The 24,969-nt window shown below is 46.2% G+C and overlaps 1 protein-coding gene across 4 annotated transcripts; it reads left to right on the top strand.

Moving 5' to 3' along the window:
• The first annotated feature begins 1,371 nt into the window (after positions 1 to 1,371).
• Positions 1,372 to 24,969, top strand: GABRP (gamma-aminobutyric acid type A receptor subunit pi). Of its 4 annotated transcripts, none has more exons than XM_058849073.1 (10): positions 1,372 to 1,862; positions 10,039 to 10,128; positions 11,430 to 11,539; positions 14,289 to 14,356; positions 15,373 to 15,590; positions 16,404 to 16,486; positions 18,783 to 18,920; positions 20,122 to 20,274; positions 20,792 to 20,985; positions 21,927 to 24,969. In XM_058849073.1, the coding sequence occupies exons 2-10, from the start codon at positions 10,073 to 10,075 to the stop codon at positions 22,239 to 22,241; spliced, it is 1,335 nt and encodes a 444-aa protein (XP_058705056.1). In that variant the 5' UTR covers positions 1,372 to 1,862; positions 10,039 to 10,072; the 3' UTR covers positions 22,242 to 24,969. The 4 variants fall into 4 exon arrangements, with proteins under 4 accessions (XP_058705056.1, XP_058705055.1, XP_058705058.1 ...); XM_058849072.1 differs by having other exon boundaries at positions 15,319 to 15,590; XM_058849075.1 differs by lacking the exon at positions 11,430 to 11,539.

Raw genomic sequence — 24,969 nt, 5'->3', positions numbered from 1 at the left:
GCAGTGGTCCCAAAGTGGCCCTTAATTTCCCCAAAGCATGTTCAGTGCACCAGCCTTGCAGAGACCCAGTTGTCCTCAGGCAGGGTGGCATCTGAGCCACGGGGACAGCTGGGGACACTGCTGCCACTTGTCATTCCACCGTGTGACACGGCCCAACAGCTCTGGAGGTGAGCACAGGTCACCAGGGTTGCCAGACTGGAATCAAAGCAGTTTTGGGGGGCTACAGCTTCTCCCCTCAGCCATTGTTGTGTGGGTGCTGGCTGCCTGCGTGTGGCACAGAGGCAAACTATAAATAACTGCATGAGCTATTCCTTCCCTCTGATAACAAGGCCAGAACTGCACATCAGCTTTATTCCTTCTTGTGCCAGCCTCCAGTTCGCTGGCAGGCAGAGATATGGCCCTGACATCCAGCAATTCCCTTTGATAACTGTACTAAGGCTCTGCCAGGGCACTGCTGGTGCCCATGGTGAGGACATACTGGTCAGTACTTTTCCAGATGCCACAAAGCTTCCTCAGCGGTGTGTGATGATGTGGCATGAGCACAGATGTAGCAATAACTAGGCTAAGGGCCTTTAAGGACACCAGACATTTTCTCCCTGTCAGATTATTATCAGTCTCATACCCAAGGGCATGTTCACAGCTCACAAGTGTTTCCATGATTTTTGGTTATTTTATTTGTTCCAGGTCTGGAGGTGTTTTATACTGTGACAAACATAAACTAAATAATCATGAGGGAAAATGTCAGATCCTCCATTTTTCTGGATTCCCTTTTGGTCTGGTGTGTCCATTCCCAGGCAGACAAGTTTATGTCTCTGACACAGACTGAGATCAAGGATGACCCTGAGAAGGAGTGGCCTGAATCCTGCTCTATCCCAGGTGCCCAAAGAGCATCAATCCTGCTCCAGCCCAGATCCATCTCCACACACAGAGAGGGAAGGGATCCCTGCAGGTAACACCTGCTGAACTGTGGGGAAATGATGTAAAGGCTTTTTCTTTGATATGCAGACCTGAAGATACGTCTGCAGTGATTTGGTTTTATCCCTTTAAAGTATTTTTACAGGTTTTCGGGAAACTTCTGTCATAAAATTCTCTCATTTTTCTTATTTCCACAGTGCTCAAAACAATCTTCTCCAAAGGTAAACATTTCGGTGAATGCTTCAGTAAAATGAAAGGTGTGTTTTGTGATACCATTCACAGCTTTGAAGACCTCTGAGTTCATGTCCTCAAAAGCAAGTGCAGCAGTATTTTTGTTCAGGCTATTTACACCCCATCAGAGCTCAGAGCTGAGTTGATGTTTCATCTCAGGCTGCAATAAATTAGATAAAAGACTATTTCCTCATTCCCAGAGTTACCCTTTTACTTTGTTTGCACTGCTCCATTTGCTGATGCAGGAAAATAACATTGCTTAATCATTTTTAACAACTGTTGAGACTATTTTTAAAAACAAAATATATATCTGTACTGCATTTCTTTTGCCGAGGCATTTTTAAGACGACCAAGCCTCAACCCTGCTAAGTAATGAGAGCTGTCTTCCTGCTGGCAAACCTACCGGCACTGTTTGATAAGTTTAGAAAGATAAACCCATGTGAACCTCGGTGATTCTTCCACCTCATTTTGTTTCACCCATAAGCAGGGAAGGCTTGCTTCTTGGACATCAATTATGGAAATTCTGAAGTGCTCTTTGGAGAAGCTTTTCAAGGAGGTCCTTCCCAGTGGAGATACATACAGCCACCTGACAGCTGACAAACCTGTGCCTGAGGGACTCTGCTGAGGAGCAGCTCCCACCCCTGCCATGCTGGAGCTCCTGGGGAAGCACCGTGGCACCGATGCTCACCTGTAACAGCAGAGGACAAGAGCTTCAGGTGAGCTTTATCTCCTCTTTCACTCCTCTGCTGGGAGCACACATTTCCCACATGAATAATATGAAGCCACGGACTTCCATTGGCCAGAGCTCCTCAGCAAGAATTATTATTCTCAAATGCTGAAAATAATAAGAAGAATAAGAAGTGTCGTCCTATAATCAATATCCAATTACTTCAGCAGCAAAGCACTGGCATGTGTCTGTGTCGGCTCTCTCTGACTGCTCAGGACAAAATGAGAAGCCAAAAAATTTTGAATTGGGTATATTGCTGCAGTGCTTGGAGAGATGTTGAAAGCTGTGGGGGTCCCTGCTGCATCCCCACCTCCCAAGGCACTGTGGCTGTTTAGTGGAGATACTGCTGTGCCCCTGGGCTGGATCTCACTGGTCAGTGCCATCTCACTTGCAGAGAAGCATAAAGCAATCATGGATTAATTTAAAGTGTTTTGGGGTTTTTTTCTTTAAAAATATTCCTCACCCCTCTCTTGACAGAACAATATAGGCTTAGGTCCTTTGGGGGGAAAGTTAAACTAAAAGAAAGCCTTTTAATTAAGCTTCTTTGATGTTTATGGTGTTCAGAACAGTTCCAAATACCACACACTATCAGTAGAGATAACGTTCTGTCTCTTGAACACAAAAACTAGAAACTAGTACTTACTGCAGCCTGTTTAATGAGTACATCTTGATCTGATTTGCTGACCCGGAGTGTGTAGCATCTAATTAACACAAAATATACTATTATTTCCAATAAATCCTAATCTGGTGTAGTTAAAATACCTGCCCAGCTTTTGACAGCCACTTGTATGAAAGAAATATTTATTTAACAAGTTAGGGAGCAAAAAGGTAAGAGCTTTGGCCAGAGATAAAACCACAATTGTGAGTTTATCTGAGATAATAACAGAACATTGTGCACTTAGAACTGAGTGTCCAATTAACTTTTAGTTCCCAAATTCATTCCTTTATCTGATAAGAGGTTACACCAACCTTCTTTTACATTTAAATTGTATTTTTTGTCTTTAAAGTGGAGTTAAAAAGCATGAACACTGGGTGCACACAGATAAAATGTTTCAGGTTGTCATAGGCAGCATCATAATGGAAAAAGGGAAGGGAAGGGAAGGGAAGGGAAGGGAAGGGAAGGGAAGGGAAGGTGTCATAAAGTTCCTTTACCTTTAAGAAAGTTAAAGTTGCTGGGGTCTCCTGGGAGTCTTTTCTCTTGACCAATTATCGGTCATTGCTGAGAATTGACAGCAGTTTTAGCCATTGAAAAGTAGAATCAACTCGTGAACCCCACCTTAAAGTGTACACCCAGAAGTCTGTGGTGCTCCTTTGTTTTTTCCTGACTGTAAAGCGTGGCGGAGCTCCGGCTGGCCTCCGGTTCCCTGCCCAAGCCATGTGGCCGGGCAGGGGCCGGGCCGGGGCCGAGCCGGGCCCGCCGCGTCTCTCGTCTCCCGGCCGGGAGATGAGGCTTGCCCCGAGCTAGGTCGGGCTGGGCCGGGCTCGGCCCGATCTCTGGTTCAGCTGGAGGTTTTGCTGTAACTACATTCACTAGAAAACTGCTGAGTAAAAGAGGAAAGAAACTCTGAACCTGCAGCAAGCAAAGACAGAGACCACGCTCTCTAAAAGCAGCTATGAAGAACTTTCCAGCGCAGACGGCTCTAGCTCCTGTTCAGCAGAGATCACCGAACCATCTACAAAAAGCTTGGGCAAGATTTTAACTCTTTCTTATCCAGATGAGACTTGCAGATTAATCTTTTCATCCAGAGAGAGAAAAGGAAAGTAATCAACATGAAAAGAGACTTTATAAACTACTAGTGGCAAGAAAGAAAAGAGACTTCAAGAAAGGTAGAGAATTAAGGAGATGCTTTAATTAAGCTGAAATATTTTTCTGTTAAAACTATGGAAATGGACAATGAAGTCTTGAGAAAAACCCCTTTAATTCATAATAGAGTATGGAGAGGAATAAGGTGTTCAAAGTGTAAATTTAAGTAATAAGTGAAGTAATTGTGGTATAGTGAAGTGCTGAGAAATTTGAAGCCTTGAGAGGCAATGAGAAAAACTGTTTCTTAGTGAAGCTCACAGAAGCAGATAAAGAATACTTTTTTGCCTTTGACTAACTTATCCTTAAAAATGCTATCTTCAAACTCATGACCCATAACACATTTTCAGTGATGTAGAATGGGAGGGGTGGGCTTTAATAACAGTAGCTCTGAGCAGCTGATATCAGAAAAACGAGAAACTATAACAAAAATAGTTTTCTTGTGACAAACTCCATAAATTAACAGAAAGGAACTTCTGTTTCTCTACAGAAACTGAGGAAAAGACTATAGAAAGAATTAGAACTGTTTAAACCATCAAAATTATACAGTTTTTGTCTCTGTTGTCATGTAAACAAAAGAATAGTGAGCAGTGAGAAATGAAAAGGTTTTTCTAAAAGTTTATTCTGGTGTTCTTATTCTTGTAGTTTGTCAATAAACTCTTCTTTATTCCTTTTAAGTTTTATGCCTAGTTTGCTCTTATTTTAATCCATATCTCACAGCAAGAAATAAATAATTCCTTTTTTCCCCTTTTTGTTAATTACTGGTTTAAAACCACGACGGAAGGGAAGGGAAGGGAAGGGAAGGGAAGGGAAGGGAAGGGAAGGGAAGGGAAGGGTCACTACCTGGATTTACGTGTTCCCTGGCAAAGGCCTCAGCCGCTAGTTACATGGCTGAGCAGCACTGCAGTCTGGGGCCAGAGCCATGGGTAGGACTTCATTAACTAAAAGTGGTTCCTGTCCAGTCCAAGTCTGCTTTCAGGTTTGTGTTTGCTTTATCATTTCACCCAAAACACGCATACTGATAATGACTGAGTGGTTTATTTTCTCTTTTGCTGTAGATACTGTTGTCAAGTCACAAAGTTTGCTGTAAATAAGTCTACAGTATTCTTTTTGCAGAATGTCAGCCTTCTCCCTCCCCTTTTTAGCCTGTCTTTCAGGCATTTTTTTGGAAAATCTAGAAAGATAGGTTATGTAATGATCTGGCTTGGCAGTCACCTTAAAGGCTGAAGTGGGGCAGTACTGCTGCTGGGATGGCATCTGGCTCCAGGTCACTGCCGGTGCCGAGCCCCCACCTTCGCCTGCCTGCGCTCCTTTCTGCAGGCAGTCTTTGGCAAGAGCCCCACATTCACCTCTCCCTGTAGCACGAGTGGGTGCTGCTTCTGTTTGATGCTGCCAGAAGCCCAATGCACAGCTACAAAAAATAAAATGTGCTGTGAACTGACTGATTTATCTGCATTTTCTAGTCCAGCAATGAATTCTGCTCTTGGGAGGCAGAACCAAAGCAGCAAGCAGGCTGTAAAGCTGGATCAGGGCTGACACGTGTTCCTCCCTCCGTGGCCTTGGGCTAGCACAGAGAAGCCTATTAAGGAATCCTCTCCCCCAGGATCTGCGGCAGAGCCGGGGCCCGCGAGGTACCGGGACAGGGGCGGCAGCGGGGCTGGGGCAGGGTGAACTCTGCTGCTGCCCTTCCATGGGCTGTGACCTGCTGCTCAGGGCTGGCAAGCCACTACTCTCCTTACCTTCTGCAGATTGCTTGGACACTTAGTGCACAGGTGCATCTTCCCATCACCTGAAGAGCTCGGTGGTCTCAAATGTGCCAGGCCTGTGCTGGTGGCTGGTGATGTCTGTGTGGGCTGCCCAGGGGTGAGCACTGGCCACTGGGCAGTAGGGCCAGCTTGAGGCTGGTGGCTGCATGCCATGTAAATGTGAGGCCTGGGGGGAAACTGAGGCAGCTGGGAGTTCTGAGCCAAGATTTGGGAAATGGTTTCCACAGGTGCTGGTGGGTGCCTGAAGTTCCTATGGTAGCTCAGGCACCACAGTGGGTTCTCAGTCCTGGGGATGTGGGGGCCAGTAAGGAGTGGGAAGAGAGAGCTTCTCTTGCCACTGCTTGTGTCTCCCCTGCTTCCAAGCAGGCTGCACTCCCTCTCCCTATCCACACTCTCTTTTTGTCTCAATTTCTTACTTTTGAGACCTGCATAAAATTTCTCCCAGACCTCGGGGAACTCAGAAGGGAATTCAGGTGCTGTAGGTAAAAGCTGCAGCGTACAAGCAGCATTTCTGCTGGGGAGGGTTGTGTCACAACAGCTCAGCAACTCACTGATACCCTTGGATATGCAAGAGGTACCTGTGCAAACCCAGTGCAGCAAAGGGAAGCGATGGAGGAGGAGGAAGTTGCTGCCGAGGCAAGCTTCTTGAGCCACTTGTAAAATTCTCTGTGTTTAAGGGTCTCTGTGGCTTTCGATGGAATGTTCCTCTGTCTAGGACAAAAGAAGTAAGCTGAATCTATGGTCTCTTCTACAAACCTTTCTGTTTCAGTTGAGTGGCATCAGAGTGGCTCTTTCTTAATCCTGAATTGTGTCCTTCATATGTATCTTGCAGTTCTGAACTGTTTGTATGTACAAACTGAAAAGCAAAAACCAGAAACATTGCGTCCACTTCTGAGATAAAATTCGACCTCGGGGCAAGTCAGAATAGATCCCTCCAGCCTCAGGGATGCAGATGAAGTTTCTCAGAGCTGGTGACTGTGCCCACATTCTGCCAGCACCGAAGGGAGCAAGGCAGCAGCACAGATTGCTGTCCAGAGCCACCAGCCTGTTCCTCCTTGAGTCCCGCAGGTGCCCCGTGGGACAGGGACGCTCTGCTGCTGGCACTGGGCATTCCTGGGGCAGAGCTGGCTTGGCCCTGAGCTGCCTTTGGAGCTTGGAGCAGACATCTACATCTTTGCAGAACCGAAACTATGCAGCCCAGAGTAAGCAAATGTAACAATTTTCCAGATTCCTCCCTCTCCCTTCCAAAAGGGTTGCTTTGAGCGTAAAACAAAGCAGTCCATTTAAAACAAAAGACTAATGAATATGGCAGCCCTTTCTCTTTTGCAAGTTTAAACACCTCATCTTTCCTCAAAGAACAGCTCTAAATCATTTTATTTGCAAGCCCTAAGCAGGAATTTATATTCATGGTAAGACACTTATTGAGTTAATTTATTTAAGGCTGGGGCATAATTTCTAATAGCAGAGGAGTCCCTAGGCCCAGTGCAATTGTCTCCCTGATAGGGCATTAATATTTAAAGGGGTTATAATACTCTGTCAATTGATCTGTGTCTTTTAGGAAGTAGCTTAGCAGTTATTAATGGTCACTTGTGTGAAGGATTAGCTTAAATAAAGCTGGTACTTGGCAGACCAGTGCCTGCCCCCAGCCAAGTCCCACGGCCAGGCAGGGAGGGGCCCAGGCTCTGGGGCAGTGGATCCCAATGGGATGTAGAGAATGCAGAGGGAAAGAAGGCAATGCACATCTGGAGGCTGCTCCACAGTGCTGGCCTCAGACAGCAGCAGTGGGAGTGCTGCAGTGCCTTTGTGAGGCTGCCAGTGCTGATGCTGGCAGCATCTCCTGGAGACATGTGAGCCTGGTATGATCTGAGCGAGGAGCTCTTGGTATGTGCTCTGCAGGAGACTTGCTCATCTTGACAGATAGTCTGTTACTGATGACGCTCAAGACAAATAACTTGACCTCTGAGTACCTTAATTTCTCTGTCCTTAGAAGTGGGGAACATTTTTGTGGTTTCTTGAGTGATTTAAAACGAGGATAGTTCCGAATTTAAAAAAAATTCTTGCTTGTTTTACTACTGTATGAAATTCCACATTGCACTAAAAAACATAGTGCTGAATGACCATTAAAAATTAGGTAGTATGGAAACCAGTCCAGATGAAATACTGAAATACTTTGCTTATTGTAGATATTGAGCATTTGTTGAGGAAAACTGAACGTTGGCATGGAAGAACATGTGCTGCCTGCAAGAGCGAAATAAGTGTGTTGGGTTAATGTGGGCTGTGGAGGTGCTCAGGACAGAATGTGGCTGGTTTCCCCTAAAACTTCCTGTGGTGAGGAGTGTTTCACTGCCCTGCAGAAACACAGACTAATAGATGTGTAAGATGAATGATTGTGTCTGAACTGTGCTCCTCCAGGCCCCATCTCCTATTTTTTTTTTTTGCTGCTCATCTGTCAGCAGATTGTCAGACCTTCAATTAAGGCGTCACTGGCAGCTCCTTTCACCCTCACTCCCTCCGCTCAGCCCCACCGGCTCCTTTCCGTCCTGGGCGGGTGCTGCAGAGGCAGATGTTCAGCCAGAGTGGAGATACAAAAAAGCGACCTGCCCATCACTCCTTTCCTTCTGGGAGAGGTCACCGAGTTCCTGCTGCTTCTCGCCAGCAGGGCTGGCCCGGGGCACGCAGCGACTGCTGGCACGGATTGTGCTGCACTGCCCGGCTGTGCCTGCCAGGGACTGTGGGGGAAAGCAGCTCCCTTTGATGACCAAGGAAAGTAATCCCGAATTACCAGGGGAGCTGCACAGCTTGTTTGACATTTACCTGTTACCTGGGAGAAAAATTCCCACATGTTCACTGAGGGTTTTGTGGCCATGTGCTTGCTGTAGCCTCTTGGTGTATTGACTATGCCCTTCATCACCAAACAGTGTTTAAAGCTACATTTTTCTGCTAAAATGAAACCCTTTACTGGACAGAGAAACATAAATACACAACCTTATTATAATGTTTTCCCAGTACTGGTAATCTCTGATGAAAGCCCCTGCCCTATAACAACAGAATTGTCGCTGTATTAACTGATACACTGAGCAGTGAAGAAATGCTGTAGTTATGTTCAGCTCTGGGCACTGGTGCCACGTTTTTCTTGCCCAGCAGTACTTACAGATTTCCATTTCACTGCCTCCCAGTCTTTGATATATTTATTGTCTTTACAGTCATCCTGTGCAAAACATGGGATATTCAGCAGGGATGATCGTGAGAGGCTCCTCAGCTGGAGTTCATGAGGTCTCATACTTTAACTGAAGTCTAATTTGTAAAATTAACTTTCTACAAGTTTTTTAAACCACTTGGACCTATTCTATCCTCCTTTTCAATCAAAATTGTGGCCTAACATTGCTGTGAGCAGGTAAATTATTCTCTCTCTGGTCCTGCATCTTCACATTATAGTGAGGAGCCCTTGAGAGTATCTAGAAACACCTGAGTACCATTTCAGAGAATGGACAAGAAGAGCAAAGCCTTGTTGGCAATTTACATGTGGGACCGACCGATATTAGAGCATATTGTGTTTTGAAAAAAAAAACCAAAATCCTCTCGAGTGGGATGCCCTGCATTCATAGTACTTGAATATTTGGGTGTTTTACTGTCTCTGTATGGGCAAAGTTGTTATTTCCTGGTGCTCTGCTTGTCCCATGGCACAGCACCAGAGCTGTGCATCTAGCTGAGGAGGCAGTGTGTCCTCTGTGGGGCTGTGAGGAGCTACTAGAGGAAGGATCTAACCCAAGCAGAAAACTCACGATGTTTGGGTTATTATGGTGCAGCCCCTGGGAAGCTGAAGTCCTAAATGCCATGTGTGATGAGAGAGGTGCTAGATCTGAAAAAAAAAAAAAAAAAGGTATGTAACTGGAGCAGTGCTTCCAGCAGGGAGCTGGAAATCAGAGTAGAGCAGAGCACAGCTCAGAGCTGCCACTGTGGCACCTGCTCCAAGGCCAGCACCAGCCCAAGGAGTCTTGGGCTAGCAGCCAAACTTGGTTCCACTCCCAGAAAAGTCAACGAAACCCTCTAAGTGCAATGACCTCATGCTCTGCTGCACCCGAGTGGCTTTTGCCAGGTTGCTGTTAATAGCAGGGGTTTATCCCAGGTACAGTCAATGCAGCACAGAGTTACAGCACTCCTGTGAGGCTGGGTAGGGGAACCTGGCACTAAAAGAGGCTGAAACTGCCATCTGTGGGCAGGATCTCTCTTGGCTTCAGTCTGACTGCTCTGGGAACTACCCACACATTTTCCTATTTAATCAATCCTTTCCCATGGTGCCATTCTCAATATCAGCTAATTGCTAATTGCCAACCCATAGGCAATGATAGGAGAGGAGCTAGAATTTGTTGAGGACTTCAAGACCCGTGCTGTCATCAGGGTCTTTTATGTGGTAAGTGATAGAACATGCTGAAAAATTATACTAGCCAGGAAAAAGGGTAGGAGCCACTGCATATTAGGCATGTTAAACATCACTCTGTGATGGTTCTGACTGTGCACTATTTCCTTTCTCTGTCTCCTTCCCTTAAAATATTTTTTTCTTAAACCACAACACTTTGTCTTTCTTTTCTTCTTCACAGACAAGCAAAGCAAATACAGAAACAATCTCCAGACATGTTCTGCAGATATTTTTCCTTCTTCAGTTTGTGTCTTTTCCTTCCAACACAAAGGTAAGCAGAGGGTTTGTTTTGTTTTAAAGGGAACATTTGAATGGTGTTTCACATAAATTATGTGGGTCAAAAGTAAACTACGATTTCAGTTATTCAACCTATCCAAAGGAGGCAGGGTGCAGTCAGGGATGTGGTACAGGAGAGAGCAATTTACGTAGGTCCCTAAACCACAACGTGTCCATTAACTGTGCAACCCCTGGTGTTCTGTTCAGATACAGAACAGGTTGCTGTTTTTTACCAGAAATGCCTCCCACAAGGCTCCAGCTCTGTTGTTACCATCCTTGGACCTACAAGTCCCAAATTTGTTGATTTGCATACATACTGTGCAAAATCGTTCTGCTGTAAGGTCCTGTTTAGTCTAAATCCTGCTGCTCCCAGGCCTGGTTAACCCAGCTGTGGAGGAAACAGAAGAAAACCCCCTGGGCTGAGTAACTCCAAGGCTGCTTCCTGCCCAGAGCAGGGTCCTGGCACTAGGAGCAGCAAAGGCTCTGCCTCCCACCTCCTCCTGCCCAAAGCAAGAACAAACTCTTAATCCTTAGTGACACTTTTCTCAGGTGAGGGTGTGCCAGCCTGCACCATAACACTCACCTTTCACAGTCCAAACCCTGTCCCTGTCACTGTGTGAGGGTGCAGATCTGTCACCCTCATAGCACAACTCCTGCCTTCAATGTCCAGCCACAAAATGTAAATTTAGAGTTGTAGAGTTGTAATTTAGAGTGGGACCCTCAGTATCCCTAGCAGCTGGAGCAGCACTGCCCACAGAGCTGAGGGGGTGTCTGTGAGTGCACAGTCCTCCACCTTTCCCCTCCAGTATTACTCCTGACAGCAGCTGTAGAAGCTGACATTCACATGCTATGAGGATGAAGCTTATTTATGGGACTAGAGATTAGAAGAGCTGTTGGGCTGTAAGATTTGTTTCAGGTTGTCATAAATGGGAGGAAAAATGAAATGGATATTCCTTATATAGTCTGTACAAAAACGAGTGGGAAGGAGAGATTGGGGTTTATTGCTCAGGCTTGTGATCTACAGACCTTGCTTGATTTTTCTGTGATATTTTAAGAACATTCTTAAGATACTGTGTAACCTGTAGCTATCAACTAAGGCAATTTGCCATTTTCCCACCTCTTGAAGGTGTTAATTATTCAACCAAGACAGCAGCATGAGCAAATGCTTGTGATTTCAATTACCTACTTGGTTTTAATAACTATTTTATACAGGTTTTTTGTTTGTTTGAGCGCAAGCTGGAAGCAGCTGCACACCAGATGTGCCTAGCATGTAACAGTTGTTGTTTGTGTCCCCAGGAGCTCTCTGGGCCATGGATCCAGCTTGCATGGCAGGGACACAACATCCCTCCCTGTATTTGAGAACCTCACCATGGGGTACAACAAATACCTCCGGCCCTACTTTGGTGGTATGTTGGCTCCACACAAGGGAGCATTTAAAATCAGTCTGTAAGGCTCATGTGGAAGGGAGAGCAGGCTTTAAGATTGCTTTAGGGTGCTACAATTTCAAAGGTTGTGTTTCTTTTAAACCAGCTGGTATCCCAGGCTGCCCTCCTTTCTTTGCATCTGCTGTTGTCTTGAATAGCTGGTGCATGTATGCGTGGGGCTTGGGAACATGTCCAGCTGTGAGGTGAGGAGCAGGAATTTATAAACTTTAACATCTCTATGAAAGACCTGACTAAATAACTAAATTCTGCTCTAACTGTACAAACTTTTGTTTAGAGCCTGACCCTCGTGATTATCTGCTTTACTTTTGGTTATGTACAGCTATTATAGCTATTTATGCAGCTATAGAGGAACAAAGCATTCTTCTTGCCAGGAATATTGACTTTTGTCACATGCTTTTACCTCACACTGAGACAGAAACCTGTTTCAACCCTGGTGAGACTCTAGGGAGTCGGGAGCAGGCAGGAATTTAGGAACTTATCTGAAGCTCTTGAGCAATTTGGGTGTCAGGTCTCCTGCCTTCCATGGTGGATACTGCCATCACACAGAGGGAAGGGTTTCTCAGAATGACATTCAGTACCTGAAAAGTATTGAAAGTTTAAGAAACAGCAATAACATTTTTATTTCTATTAATTTTGGATTTGTGTCTGAACAATTAATGAAACCCTGCTTGACAGAAACATTTCCCATCAGCTTTCACAAGGCCATGAATATTTCCCTTTTTGGACTACCCTGCCGCTACTGGCAGCCCTCAGCTGCTTCCTTTTTCTGGCCATGGTAATAGATGTCTGAGACAATACAGAATTTGCCATCTTGTTGTGCCTAGAATGGCTGACCTGATGCAGGACTAGAAAAGCTCCTCTAAATCCTGAGACACCAGTGAGCAGATGCTTCTTTGCAATGTAACAGAGATCCACTGCATCTGCAGCAAATGTTAAACAAAAGTGGCCAGGGTGTGGTGTGACCTCCCCTGGAGGCCGAGTCCTCACAGTCGTGTCCCATGGTCAGTAAATGCATCCGGCTTGAGTCTGAATAGACAGAGATGTGAACAGCTGCTTTAAAAAATACCCACCTGCTGCAAATGAAATAGATTTATGAGCAGTTTAAAACAAACAATCAAAGCCAAAACCACCTGGAAAGACTTTGGGAAATTGTGTTCATTGGTGTGTCCTCACTGTGGTTTAGATGACGAACAGGAGTTTCAGCAGTTCCAGGAGGAAAGGCACGGCTGGTTTGTCACCCAGGCACAGAGGGCTGAGCTGGAAAGCTTTGAGCCGCGCTCGGAGCCCCACGTTCCCCCAGCACCAGCGGAGCCTGGCCCGGCCCGGTGTCCCCGTGCCTCGGTGTCCCCGTGCCTCGGTGTCCCCGTGCCTCGGTGTCCCCGTGCCTCGGTGTCCCCGTGCCTCGGTGTCCCCGCGTTCCCGTGTCCCCGCGTTCCCGTGTCCCCGCGTTCCCGTGTCCCGGTGTTCCCGGTGTTCCCGGTGTCCCGGTGTTCCCGGTGTTCCCACGTCCCGGTGTTCCCACGTCCCGGTGTTCCCGGTGTTCCCGGTGTCCCGGTGTTCCCGGTGTCCCCGGTGTTCCCGGTGTTCCCGGTGTTCCCGGTGTTCCTGTGTTCCCGTGTCCCGGTGTTCCCGGTGTTCCCGCGTCCCGGTGTTCCCGCGTCCCGGTGTCCCCGCGTCCCGGTGCTCCCGCATCCCGGTGTTCCGGCGTCCCGGTGTTCACGGTGTTCCTGGTGTCCCGGTGTTCCCGCGTCCCAGTGTTCTTGGTGTTCCCACGTCCTGGTGTTCCCACGTCCTGGTGTTCCCGGGTCCCGGTGTTCCCGTGTTCCCATGTCCTGGTGTTCCCGTGTCCTGGTGTCCCGGTGTTCCCGTGTCCCGGTGTTCCCATGTCCTGGTGTTCCCGGTGTTCCCGTGTCCCGGTGTTCCCCGTGTCCCGGTGTTCCCGTGTCCCGGTGTTCCCCGTGTCCCGGTGTTCCCGTGTCCCGGTGTTCCCGTGTCCCGGTGTTCCCCGTGTCCCGGTGTTCCCGTGTCCCGGTGTTCCCGGTGTTCCCGGTGTCCCAGTGTTCCCGTGTCCCGGTGTTCCCATGTTCCCAGTGTCTCGGTGTCACCCGTCCCGTGTCGCTGTCCCGGGCGGTGCTGCCCTCTCGCGGTGGCTCCCTGCGGTCGCAGCTCGGAGCTGCTCTCGGTTCGCGGAACCGGCTCAGGTGGAGCTGGAGCCGGGCAGAGGCCGCCGCTTCTCGGGAATCGTGAGCTGAGAATCTCGGTGGCTCCTCCCCAGGAGCCGGGGCTGCTCAGCGCTCCCCAAGCTGTGGGAAGTGCTCTGTGCAGAGGTTCCCAGCCCGGCGGCTCTGTGCCTGCTGTGGGCTGGGGTCAAAGGACAAAGTGGCCCTGGCTGCCTGTCCAACTGCAAATTCCACGGAACTGCTGCTGATCTGAACTGCTGAGCTTCGCAGCCAGTGCTGCTGGGTATTGGCCCCCTGCTGCCATCACCAAACACAGAATTCCAGCTTGCTAACAGTGACAGCTGCGTTTTGGATCATGTCATTTGTGAGCCTAAAGCTCTGAAACTGTGTCTGACCCTCTGTGCCTCGGCAGTGTTATTGACAGCGAGCAAGGCTGAAGACACTGCCCACCCTGCACAGCATCCTGAGTGGCTTTACTGTGCCCTTCACACTTCCCTTCTCGCTGCTGAAGCACTTCTTTCCCTCTGCAGGAGAGCCTGTACAAATAGCAATGAGTCTGAACATTGCAAGTATTTCTAGCATATCTGAAAGTGACATGGTAAGTGAAAGAACTTTTATTTTACAAGATAGGTTTGGGATATGCCTGAGAGACTTCACATGTATTCCTGTGTGTCCAGCACAGAAATGGTCATTTTGAAACTGCTTTGCTGTTCAGGGGCTGTTGACCACTTTCAGTGGTGGGATGAAAACAGAGCTCATTTGTGACTGCAGATGTGTAGATGCCATAGTAATGTGGGCTTATAAGTAAATAGAAGTGGTTCCAAGAGTCCTACTGGTTAAAAACTCAGCACCTCCTGGAAATCAGACCCTGTGGAAATAGAAAAAATCAATCCTGTGTGGCATCCCTTTGTGAGGAAGGAAGTTGAATAGTCCAGAAGTGCCTTAGTGTCCAGAAGACTCAGCAAAGCATCAGATTCAGAGCTGAGTGGGTACTGCTTATTCTTTCCTGGTGGGGCACTGTGAGAATGCTCCAGTCACTGCAGGTTGATTTTGGCAAGCCAAACTGAACTCAATCACAGTGTTCTTAGATTCAAAATTCCTATTAAAATAGAAGGCACAAGCTTTCTTTTTTCACTTGTTTGGGTTTTTTTTAAGACATCCCTGACATAACAGGTTGGATTCACTTACCACTTTTCTCCAAAGTCCCAGTGCCTCTTTGATGACCAGATTTGTGGCACTTGTGGAATTTCCCAGCTCTAGGCAATGACTGATCTGTAATGTCAATGACTTATTTGTGGGGTGGCCTCAAATGTGTGCTTTCCATCTGTTCTCTTACCTGCAAAATGAGCACAAAAACATCAGTTACAATAACTGCTCATTAAAAACATAAATTACTCTAAGTATAATCTTTAGTCCTCAAACCTCACACCTTAGAGTAAAAGTGTATTAGAAATATTACAGAGTGAATAAAACTGTGATGAACGTGCAGCTTGAAGCTTGGCTGTGAGAGGTTGAACAAGGATATGTTCTGTCCCCTGTCACACACGTGGTGTGCCCCAGCTGTGCCGTGCAGGTGCCCAGACACACATCCCCAGGCTCTGCTCCGTTTCCCAGGATTACACAGCCACCATCTGCCTGCAGCAGCGCTGGACAGACCCTCGGCTGGTTTTCCATGGTAACAAGAGCTTCACGCTGGATGCTCGCCTGGTGGAGTTGCTTTGGGTCCCCGACACCTACGTTGTGGAGTCAAAAAGGTCCTTCCTGCATGATGTCACCACGGGCAACCGCCTCATCAGGCTGTTCTCTAATGGCACTGTCTTGTATGCCTTAAGGTACAGAGACCTGGCTTTGCTGCTGCCGGCTCAGAATAGATTTCCAGAATCACCCTGGACAGGAGCAGATACCAGCTGTCACAGATCATGAGTTTGGGGTCAACAAGCCAGCTGTGACTGTTTTCTGCTGATCTATTTCCCCCTGTTCTGGCCTCTGAAATGCCAGTCAAGGATCAGGATCTCTATCACAGTACATGCTGTGTCCTGAGGCCTGCTCAGAAAGCTCATGAGTTCAGATGTCACTAAGAAAAATCCAGTCAGATGGGGGCAGGGGAGCAATGGAAGTAGCATCATAACAACAGTAGAAGTTTAACTGATTGTGTGAAACCATCTGCTTATCCAGTGCCATGTAGTGTTGACTTCTGTTTTTTACCAAGAAACATATTTGCCCATGAACTGCAGAAGGTGCACAGCACTTGAGTTAGAAATTCCTACAGTGCTCTCCTTAGCTTGCAGTAACTGGGTCCCAGTTACCTCAGCTGCAGAGTAAAACTCAGCTACCTCCACGTCAGAAGATGTGTGCAGTTAGTCACTGTGCCCCATATTGCAAGCACTGACTCCTTAAGATGAGCAAATTGCAGCAATGTGAAAAAAATGAGTCTACACTCTATATCCCACCAGTTCAAAGCAAAATTCCTCCTTGGGCTACATTTTCATTGGGATGGCTGCAGAGGGTGCTTGTTCTTGAGGATTCTCAGTTAATTCATATCATAGATCCAAATAAGCTAACTGACAGAGCAGAGCTTTGTGATCCAGTTCTCTGCATAAAACATGCTTTTATTGCAATTTTCAGAGTTCTTTCTCTACCTACAGAATCACTACTACTGTTGCCTGTAACATGGACCTGTCAAAATACCCTATGGACACACAAACATGCCAACTGCAGCTAGCAAGCTGTAAGTATAACATCCTAAAAAACTCTAAATTTGTTTATTCATTAGGAACTACACATCTTGAACATTTGGATTAAGCACAGTGGCTCTCTGGAGTAGATTTTTATTCCTGCGAATTATAATGTCCAGAAGGAAACAACTTCTGCATCATCATTCTTCAAATGTTTGTGTTGTAATCCACAGTCCAGAGAATTTCTGTCACTGTGCAGTTTATGCAAAAAAATGGTAATAAAGAATCTTTTGTTAAAGTGTAGATAATTCAATCTTGCACAGAAAGGATGTAGTAATACTGGCTGGTTTTCAAAATTCAGGTCCTTTTGAACACACAGCTTCTTCAAATCTAACTTGTGGGGTAAGTGTATGTGATAGAATACAACAACGATCAATGCTCACATCTTTAGGTAGCTACTACTTGTTGCACCCCCCAAATCCCCACTGTAAAAGGACATTGGGAAGGGTGGTTCTCACAAGAATTAGAGATGGACATGGCTCTCAAACTCATGAGCTGAAATTAGGGCCAAACCCAGGTTTGCGGTACCTTTCCCCCCACTAGGGAGGGGATACAGAGGATGGGACCCTTGTCAACAAAAGAGTCTCAGACTGGGAAGTCTCAAGAGGAATTCTATCAGTGAGTTCTGCTCTCAGTTAGAATAAAAGCTCACCTGTGACAGTGCTGGCTGAGAGACTCCAGGGCAACGCGGGCCACTGCAGGGTGGTTACCCCAAAGCTCAGCCAGCGCAGCGCTGCTGCTCCGGACCTGGGATGAGCAGGCAGCCAGCTCCTGTGCGTGGCACAAAACCAAACTTCCACCATCTCAGCACAGGAAAGACCAGGTTTTTAACTTCTGGGGTTGCAGCATGAAGCACCTAGGGAAGCACATATTATTTTCACATTAAAATCATATTAGTTCACCATGGTTAACTTTATTACAAAGAATAGCTCCTGAAATAATAATGATTGGCCTCTTCTGCTAAAGCGAAGCATGTTTAGGTCTGGTTTAAAACTGATTGGGTCCTACATCATGCTCAGTTGCTGTATAATTCCAATGAAATTACATACATATTGCCCACTGGAGATTTCATTAGGATAAGTGCCCAGAAATAATGCTGTTTAAATCTACGCCAGATGAATTAACAACAATCTATCACTTATTATAAAATTTTCCTGAGTAACCACAATTTATAAAACCACTTAGGAACTTTGAGAAGTCACATGCTTAGGATTCTGCTCAGGGATTCATGCTCTGGACACCTAATTTAGGAGTCCATCATGCCCAAGCTCTGGTAATTTGTGTCTAATAAAAAAACACAATTAGATGTAAATAGAGCAGCTACTACATCTGATTCCTTCTACCAGGACAAATAGGTTATTATCAGAATCACTACATCCCTACTCATGGTCTCAAAGAATGACTCTTAATAAAAGAATTAAATCAGTGAAACTGAAGGACTTGTTTTCTAAATTAAGTCAAATTTTTGAAGAGAATGGCAGGCTGGCAACTTAGTACAAGATTTATCCTTCAGACTGAGGTATCCCCCAGTCTAACCTGAGGTCATGTCATCACTTACACCACTGGAGGCATTCACTCAGATGGCATATATGGAGTTCCACTGCTTTGAGGCAGGAATTTGGTGTTACCTAAATGTTGTGTGCATTTATTTGTTCTCAGTGACTTAATGCCTTTGAGGATAGGAGAAATTAGTAGAAAAGGTTGTTTTTATGAGCAGGTTTTCTGGACAATGTGTACCCAGTCAGAGGAGCCTGGTTCATAACCACATAGTAGTCTCAGCTGTAAGCTCCTGACTAACTGAAAATGCTTTTTCTGATGTTTTGAATCACTTGAATACATAAGCCAGTGAAATGTGCTTCTGTTCCATGGTAAGGGGCTCAGTGGGATCTGAATTCTATTTTTAACCACTGTGTTTCTCCTGCTCTCCTCTCAGACTGTATTTGTGGGTCAGTCACAGCAGTACTAATATCCCATTGTATGTAATCAAGCTGTGTATGACAGCAACAGATTATCTTTGAAAACAGAAATACCCCATGTAAACAACTGCAAGAGGCTCTCAGCAGCCTTGCATGTCGTGTGTCATTCCCAGAGGCATGTTCCTGTCCCCCTCCAGAGCAGCAGGCCGAGGGCACTGAAGGCAGCCCAGCCGATGTGCCCCCGTGTCAGACTCAGCTCTGGAGCCTCTGCCCGGTCTGCAGTGCTGGGCTTCTGCTCCCCCAGGAGACTGAACAGGGCACAGCTGGGCTCTCCCTGGCCACTGCAGTCACGCAGTGTGTGTGTTCTCCCCAGGGGGCTACGATGAGAATGATGTCACCTTCACCTGGCTGAGAGGAAACAACTCCGTGCGTGGCATCGAGAAGCTGCGGCTCTCCCAGTACACAGTGGAGTGCTACCACACCCTGGTCTCCACGTCACAGCAGGAGACAGGTAAATCTGTGAGAGGAAAAAGCAGGGAAAGCTCTTGGGTATTCCCCATCCCATCTCCTCCCCTCCTGTGGGTCGGGATCGTTTGACTCAGTCCTGAACCAGTAAAGCCTTTAGGAGATCTTAATCTCACAAAAAGAGATGAACAGAAAGGTGGTGACATCCTATGAGTTGCAGTCAGGGTATTCTGTAAAATGGAAATCCACAGAAAGATGGAGGTTTAAAATATACTGTATTCATTTGATGGATTTTTAATGTTTTTTTTTTTTTGTTCTTGTTATTTTCCTCCACACATATCTGAAGAAACTCTACGCATTTTATCCAGGAGTGCAGTCTGTAGGTACTGCAGAGAGCAATGTTTACAGTAACTAAGAATAAAATTAATTTTTTAAATATACATTTGTTTGTAAATTACAGGTTTATCATAATGGAATAGCATATTTTTGTAGATCAGAATTCAATGTCTTTTTCATGATCAGTGTAAAGCACTCTTCTCCAATTACGGATACTATGAAAGGGGGAAAAACTTCCTTAGAATGATAATATTTTAAAAATAACAATGTTTTGTTGCATACAGAGCCCATGAACAACATGGACTTTGTTTCTACACTTCAAAAGGAATGATTGTTTTTAGAGCAGAACTATGTCCTGAAAACACTACCAATCCAGCCTCAGAACACTTATGTCAGTATTTACAACAAATTGTTTTTTAAAAGATGACTGAATTTTTTTGAGCACAAAAAGACACCATTATCACTAACAAAAACAGAGGTCTGATTCTCTGTGATGACAAGACTCAGGGATGCTTCAGGATGTGGGCCAGAGCCTGCTGACATTGAGAGACAAATATTTGGCCTGTTTGTCAGCTGTTGGGTAAGGCTGAACCTGGCAGTGCCCTTCAGAGCAGGTGTTGGGAAAGGTGTGAGAGAATGGGTGAGAGCATCAGCCCTCCTCTGCTCGGAGCTGGGGCCCTGCTGTGACACTTCCTCTGTGCTCAGGGCCCTTTGAGAGGAGGGTGCTGTTCAGATGCTGTTCAGGTTCCTCTTTGCCTGTCAGTGCTGTGCATGTCCTCCCATGTTAGGTGTGTTACCTGCAGGAGCTCTGCTGAGCTCCATCAGTTGAGGGGTTGCTGCTGGGCAGCAAATTTTACTTCAGGTATCCTTGGGAACCTCACATTCACCAAGTCTCTTCCTTTTACAAACAGGAAGTTACCCACGACTGATATTACAGTTTGAACTGAGGAGAAATGTCCTTTACTTCATTTTGGAGACCTATGTGCCCTCCACTCTGCTTGTCATGTTGTCTTGGGTTTCTTTTTGGATCACACAGGACTCAGTGCCTGCAAGAACCTGCATTGGTGAGTCCTTGTCTGAGGAATGGAGAAGATTTAAGCAGGCAGAGGAGACTTTGAAGGCTGTGTAGCCAGTACTTTTCTTGAGCTACCTGCTCAGGGATAAATGGTCTGCTGCTCTTTAGGTCAGAGCTGGGTTGGTGTGGAGGACATGCTGTGGCAGGGACAGATGCCCACCTGCAGGGCTGTGTGTGGCTGAAGCTCCCAGGAGATTCACTGCAGAGAGCAGAGGACAGGTCTTTGTGGTGTGCTTTGAAGGGAGAAGGATGGGGGAATTTTTTTACTGAAAGCATGAAAAAGAAGGGAGCCAGCTGCCGGTTAGAGCCAAGCTGCCAAAGGCAGGGAGAGCCTGTGTGAAGCTAGTGAATGCTACAAAAGCATTTCAGTTGCTATGATGGATCCTTTGGATTTGGTAACAAGTGATATGCTTTATCTGGCCAGCAATAGAGAGCAATGACATGAGCAGAAGGGTAGGCCAAGACTTCTCCAGTGTCCACAAGAAATGGTCTCTCTGTTTTCCAAGGAGTTACAACAGTGCTTTCTATGACAACTCTGATGATCAGCTCACGGAGCTCACTTTCAAAAACCAACTGTTTCATTAAGGCCATTGATGTTTATCTTGGCATCTGCTTCACCTTCATCTTTGGTGCCCTTGTGGAATATGCAGTGGCTCACTACAGCTCATCACAGAAGTGTGCAGCTAAAGTACACGAAGAGGTAAGGCCCGAGGTACCTTAATAAGGCCACTGGCCTTGGACTGACAGCAATTAGTTCTTCATTCACTCAAGACAAATGTTCTTCCTGCTACAGATACATCAACAATGTTTCTCCTAATTGGCACTAAATCTAAACTCTTGTGTGTAACAAACACAAATAGCACAGGAGTGCTCTGTCTCTGGCAGACTTCTGAGCATTACTGAAGTTAGCCTTAACTGTAATTAACTTCTGTTAATTACGTTAACAGCCTTAACTGGAGTGCTGTTGGGTTCACAGGACTACATCCAGAAGGGCATTTGGGCCTGGCACTGCATTGAGTCCTTAGCCCTGAGTTGGGCTCATGTGAGCAGCAAGGACATCTTCTCCTTTCAAATGCACACAGAGAAGAGCCACAACCCTACTCTTCTATCAAATAACTCCAATAAGGGAGGTCCTTCTCTCTACCAGAGGAAAGCTGAACCCTTCTTCCTCCCTTCCCAGAAGATGCTTTGGAACATCTGTCCCACAGTGTTCTGTGGGGATTGTGAGTTGTTCAAGGGCTATGCTTTAGTGTGAGAAATTAAATAATCAGGTATGACTGTAGTCCAGCAGTCATCAAGGGCCCAAATGCTCTTAGGGGAAAAGGAGGTTTCCCACCTCAATACTTAGTTGCCAGCCATTAAGTTACCATGTAGACAAGAAGATACGGATATTCTGTAGGAGATGGATGTTGGATTACCCAGAGATTACTTGTTCAAGGATCTAAAAATGTCTCTAGAAATACAGTGGTGGAAACAGGCATCTCTGGGACCTCAGGCACTCCTAGGATTAGGCAGCAGCTGAAAGATGTGTTTGAGTGTTGTGATGATCACATATGAAGCTGTGCTCTTATGTCTTTATCCTTATGGTCTCCTTCCTCTGCAGGAGAATACAGACCTTTAAACGTCACTCTTGTTTCCTAGGGGCCTGCAAATGAACTGACTGAAGAAATGGAAGAAGTTAACATCACCAACATCCTCAACAATTCCATCACCAGCTATAAACAGAAAATCAGCTTCACAAGCATTGAGATTTCCAGCAATAATGTTAACTGCAGTGACTTGACCATGAAAAGTCATGAGAAAATCAAGTGTGTCTTGAGAAACAAAATTCACAGGATTATTGGTTATTTCACAATTCAGAATCCTGGCAATGTGGACCACTATTCCAAATTGCTTTTCCCTTTGTTTTTCATGGTTGTCAATGTGTTTTATTGGGCTTATTATCTATATTTTTAGTAGAAATTAGTTGCTTCATTCTCCTATTTCAGCAGGAGAGGAATTGTATCAGTGGGCATCCAGGTACCTAACCTCAGTGAATTCAATGTGGACAAAAAGCTTCCTTGTGTTTCCTGAGGTACCCATACCAAGTATGTGAGGTGTGCATGCATCAGCAGCAATGACTCTGACAGCAGCTGTTCAGCTGAGTGGCTGTGCTGGACTGCTCTGCACATAGCTGCATTTCATTCCACACCTCACCTGGCTGGAGATGCGTGTGCAGGACTGCACTGGCAGCTACAGAGCACTACAGGTGGCAGAATTATTTTGGTAGCTTAGAGCAGGTTGGAACCTTTGAGTTGAGATGTCCCAGAGGGTGTATAGGATTGTGACTGTTTTTTTTTGTTTGCCAGAGAGAACAGAGGGACTGTGATTGCTGCCTCAATAGCTTCTCTGTTGCAGTGAGAGTCCTGAGGCAGCAGCAGGAGCTCAGTGCAGTGCAGCACAGCTCCCGTGCATGGTGCTGCTTTGTCCCGGGTGGTGCAGTGCCAGGATGGTGATTCGGTACTGCACACTGCTTTTAACATCTGTCACTCACTGAGGTAACCCTGACTTGCTGAAGTTCTCTGTCCCTGAGACAGATGGAGGGTTGTTGTTTGTAGAGCTGCATTTTTTCAGAGATTTGGGAACATGAAATAGAAGGACCAAAATAATTTTGTAACACATCTCTTATACTCTTCCTGCTATACTGCAGTTGAACAGATTCTAGCACTTTCAATGTCTTCCTTACAAATTATTTATTGTCCTGGAGAGTGTTTCCTTCGGCCTTCACTGCTACAAGCAGCTCTCACTCCTTGCCAGCCATAGGCACAAGGGGCCTATTTGTCATCCCCTCCTTTATGTGGCTGTGCAGCTGTGACAATCCAGCAGTGCTGCTGGGTGAAAAACATGTGTGGGTTGGGGTAGGCTAGTTTAAATGACCCTTTCACTCTCTATTTTAGGTTGAAAAACTGTTACTTTTTTCAGAAAATCATATTCTAAGAGGGCTTTGGAAACTTCCCAAAGTCAGCTTTGTTTGTCCTGCAATCAGCTGGAGTCAGAGTTTTCTTTTAAAGATAAATGAGATGTGGATGCACAGTTACATTTAAGAACCAAATGCCATTGGTACTGTGTAACTAAAGAGTACTGCAAGTCTTTATTTGCTGATTGTAAAATGAACATTTTGTGACAGATTGCTCCACCCCAGCACCCTTTTTTTGGTCTGTGCTGCTTTCATCACTGAGGGGGGCAATCCTGCAGATGTGTGGGCAACTGGAATTGCCTGCAGCGGCTCCATTCAGCAGAGTTCTGGCTGGGTGAAGCCTGAGTTTGCAGTTTGTTACAATGTTTGCTTAGTTTAAGAATCTCTTCTTGGGGGTTCCTAGAGAAGGTGAGCAGAGCATGTGAAACTAGATTTTTTACTTTAATAACTTTTTATTGAACCACTTCACCACGATGTACTGTGAGGGATCTAACCCACAGATTCATAAATCATTGCTTTTATGAAGAGCAGCACAAGGAGACAGAGGGGAACAGGCTGACAATGGCAAGTGGATAAAAACAAACTCCAATAATGAAGTGTTGGCTTGTATATACTGGCATTTGAAGTCCATTCCATAATAAAGTGAATGTTTGTGATATGAACACAACCCCTCAGAGAGATTCTCTACTAAAAAAAAAATCATTATCTCTTTTCTGTATTGGCTTCTTTCTTTAAAACCGAACTAAAACGCACTAACATGTTTTACATTAGTTGCCAAATATTTATGTTAACAAAAGGAATTTCTTTGTACAAAGCCCCCAAGAGGATTGATTCCAGCTGTTCTCCCAGCACTGCCAAGGCCACTGCTAGCAAGGCCCTGTCCCCAAGTGCCACATCCACGTGGCTTTTAAATCCGTCCAGGGATGGACACTCCACTACTGCTATGGGCAACCTGTTCCAATGCCAACACCTTTCCAGTGAGGAAATTTTCCATAATACCCACCCTGAGCCTCCCCTGGCCCAGCCTGAGGCCGTTCCCTCTCCTCCTGTCCCTGTTCCCTGGCAGCAGAGCCCGATCCCCCGGCTGTCCCCTCCTGCCAGGGACTTGTGCAGAGCCAGAAGGGCCCCCTGAGCCTCCTTTTCTCCAGGCTGAGCCCCTTTCCAGCTCCCTCAGCTGCTCCTCATGTGACTTGTGCTATAGACCCTTTCCCAGAAAGGCCTTTTCCAGCCTGAACAATTCACTGATTTCAGCAGGTGGATGCCCTCAGGGCTTGCTTTCATTAGCCACAGGTTTTGTTACAACCCTATCGCTTTGATGCTTTGATGTGGCTCAGGCCTGGCACCAGGGGTGAATCCTATTTCCCTCAATGGACAGTAGTAGTTCATGCAAGATTCATGTGCAGCAGAGACAAGGTGAGAGAATGTTCCTTGTGGCAGGAGCCTCAGGGGAGACAGAGTTACATTGTCCCACCCCAAACCCCTTGTGAAGGGCGGCCCAGGTGCTCTGATTGGGTTTGAGTCTCTGGGGGGTTCTCCCTCGGTGTGCTTCTACTGGTCCCTCACCCTGAACTCCACCCTCAGGGGTGGAAACCCTCAAAAGTTCTGTCCCTCAAAAACCCCTGCCGTGCCTCTGTTCGGGGCTCTCTGTTCTCAACCTGAGATTGTTCCCATGCTGAATACATGGTTTCATGAACCGGGAGCCCGTCTTGGTTGGTGTTTCATGCTGGT

The sequence above is a fragment of the Poecile atricapillus genome, chromosome 13 (assembly GCF_030490865.1).
Source record: "Poecile atricapillus isolate bPoeAtr1 chromosome 13, bPoeAtr1.hap1, whole genome shotgun sequence".
In the NCBI taxonomy this organism is placed as follows: Eukaryota; Metazoa; Chordata; class Aves; order Passeriformes; family Paridae; genus Poecile; species Poecile atricapillus.
Note: the sequence above shows the minus strand (reverse complement) of the source record. Positions and strands in the feature narration are given on the sequence as shown.

Coding starts and splice junctions, on each gene's coding strand:
- GABRP (XM_058849072.1), top strand. CDS start 10,073: ATGTTCTGCAGATATTTTTCCTTCTTCAGTTTGTGTCTTTTCCTTCCA. Junction 10,129..11,429: donor CTTTTCCTTCCAACACAAAG/GTAAGCAGAGGG, acceptor TTGTGTCCCCAG/GAGCTCTCTGGGCCATGGAT. Junction 14,357..15,318: donor GCATATCTGAAAGTGACATG/GTAAGTGAAAGA, acceptor GGTGTGCCCCAG/CTGTGCCGTGCAGGTGCCCA.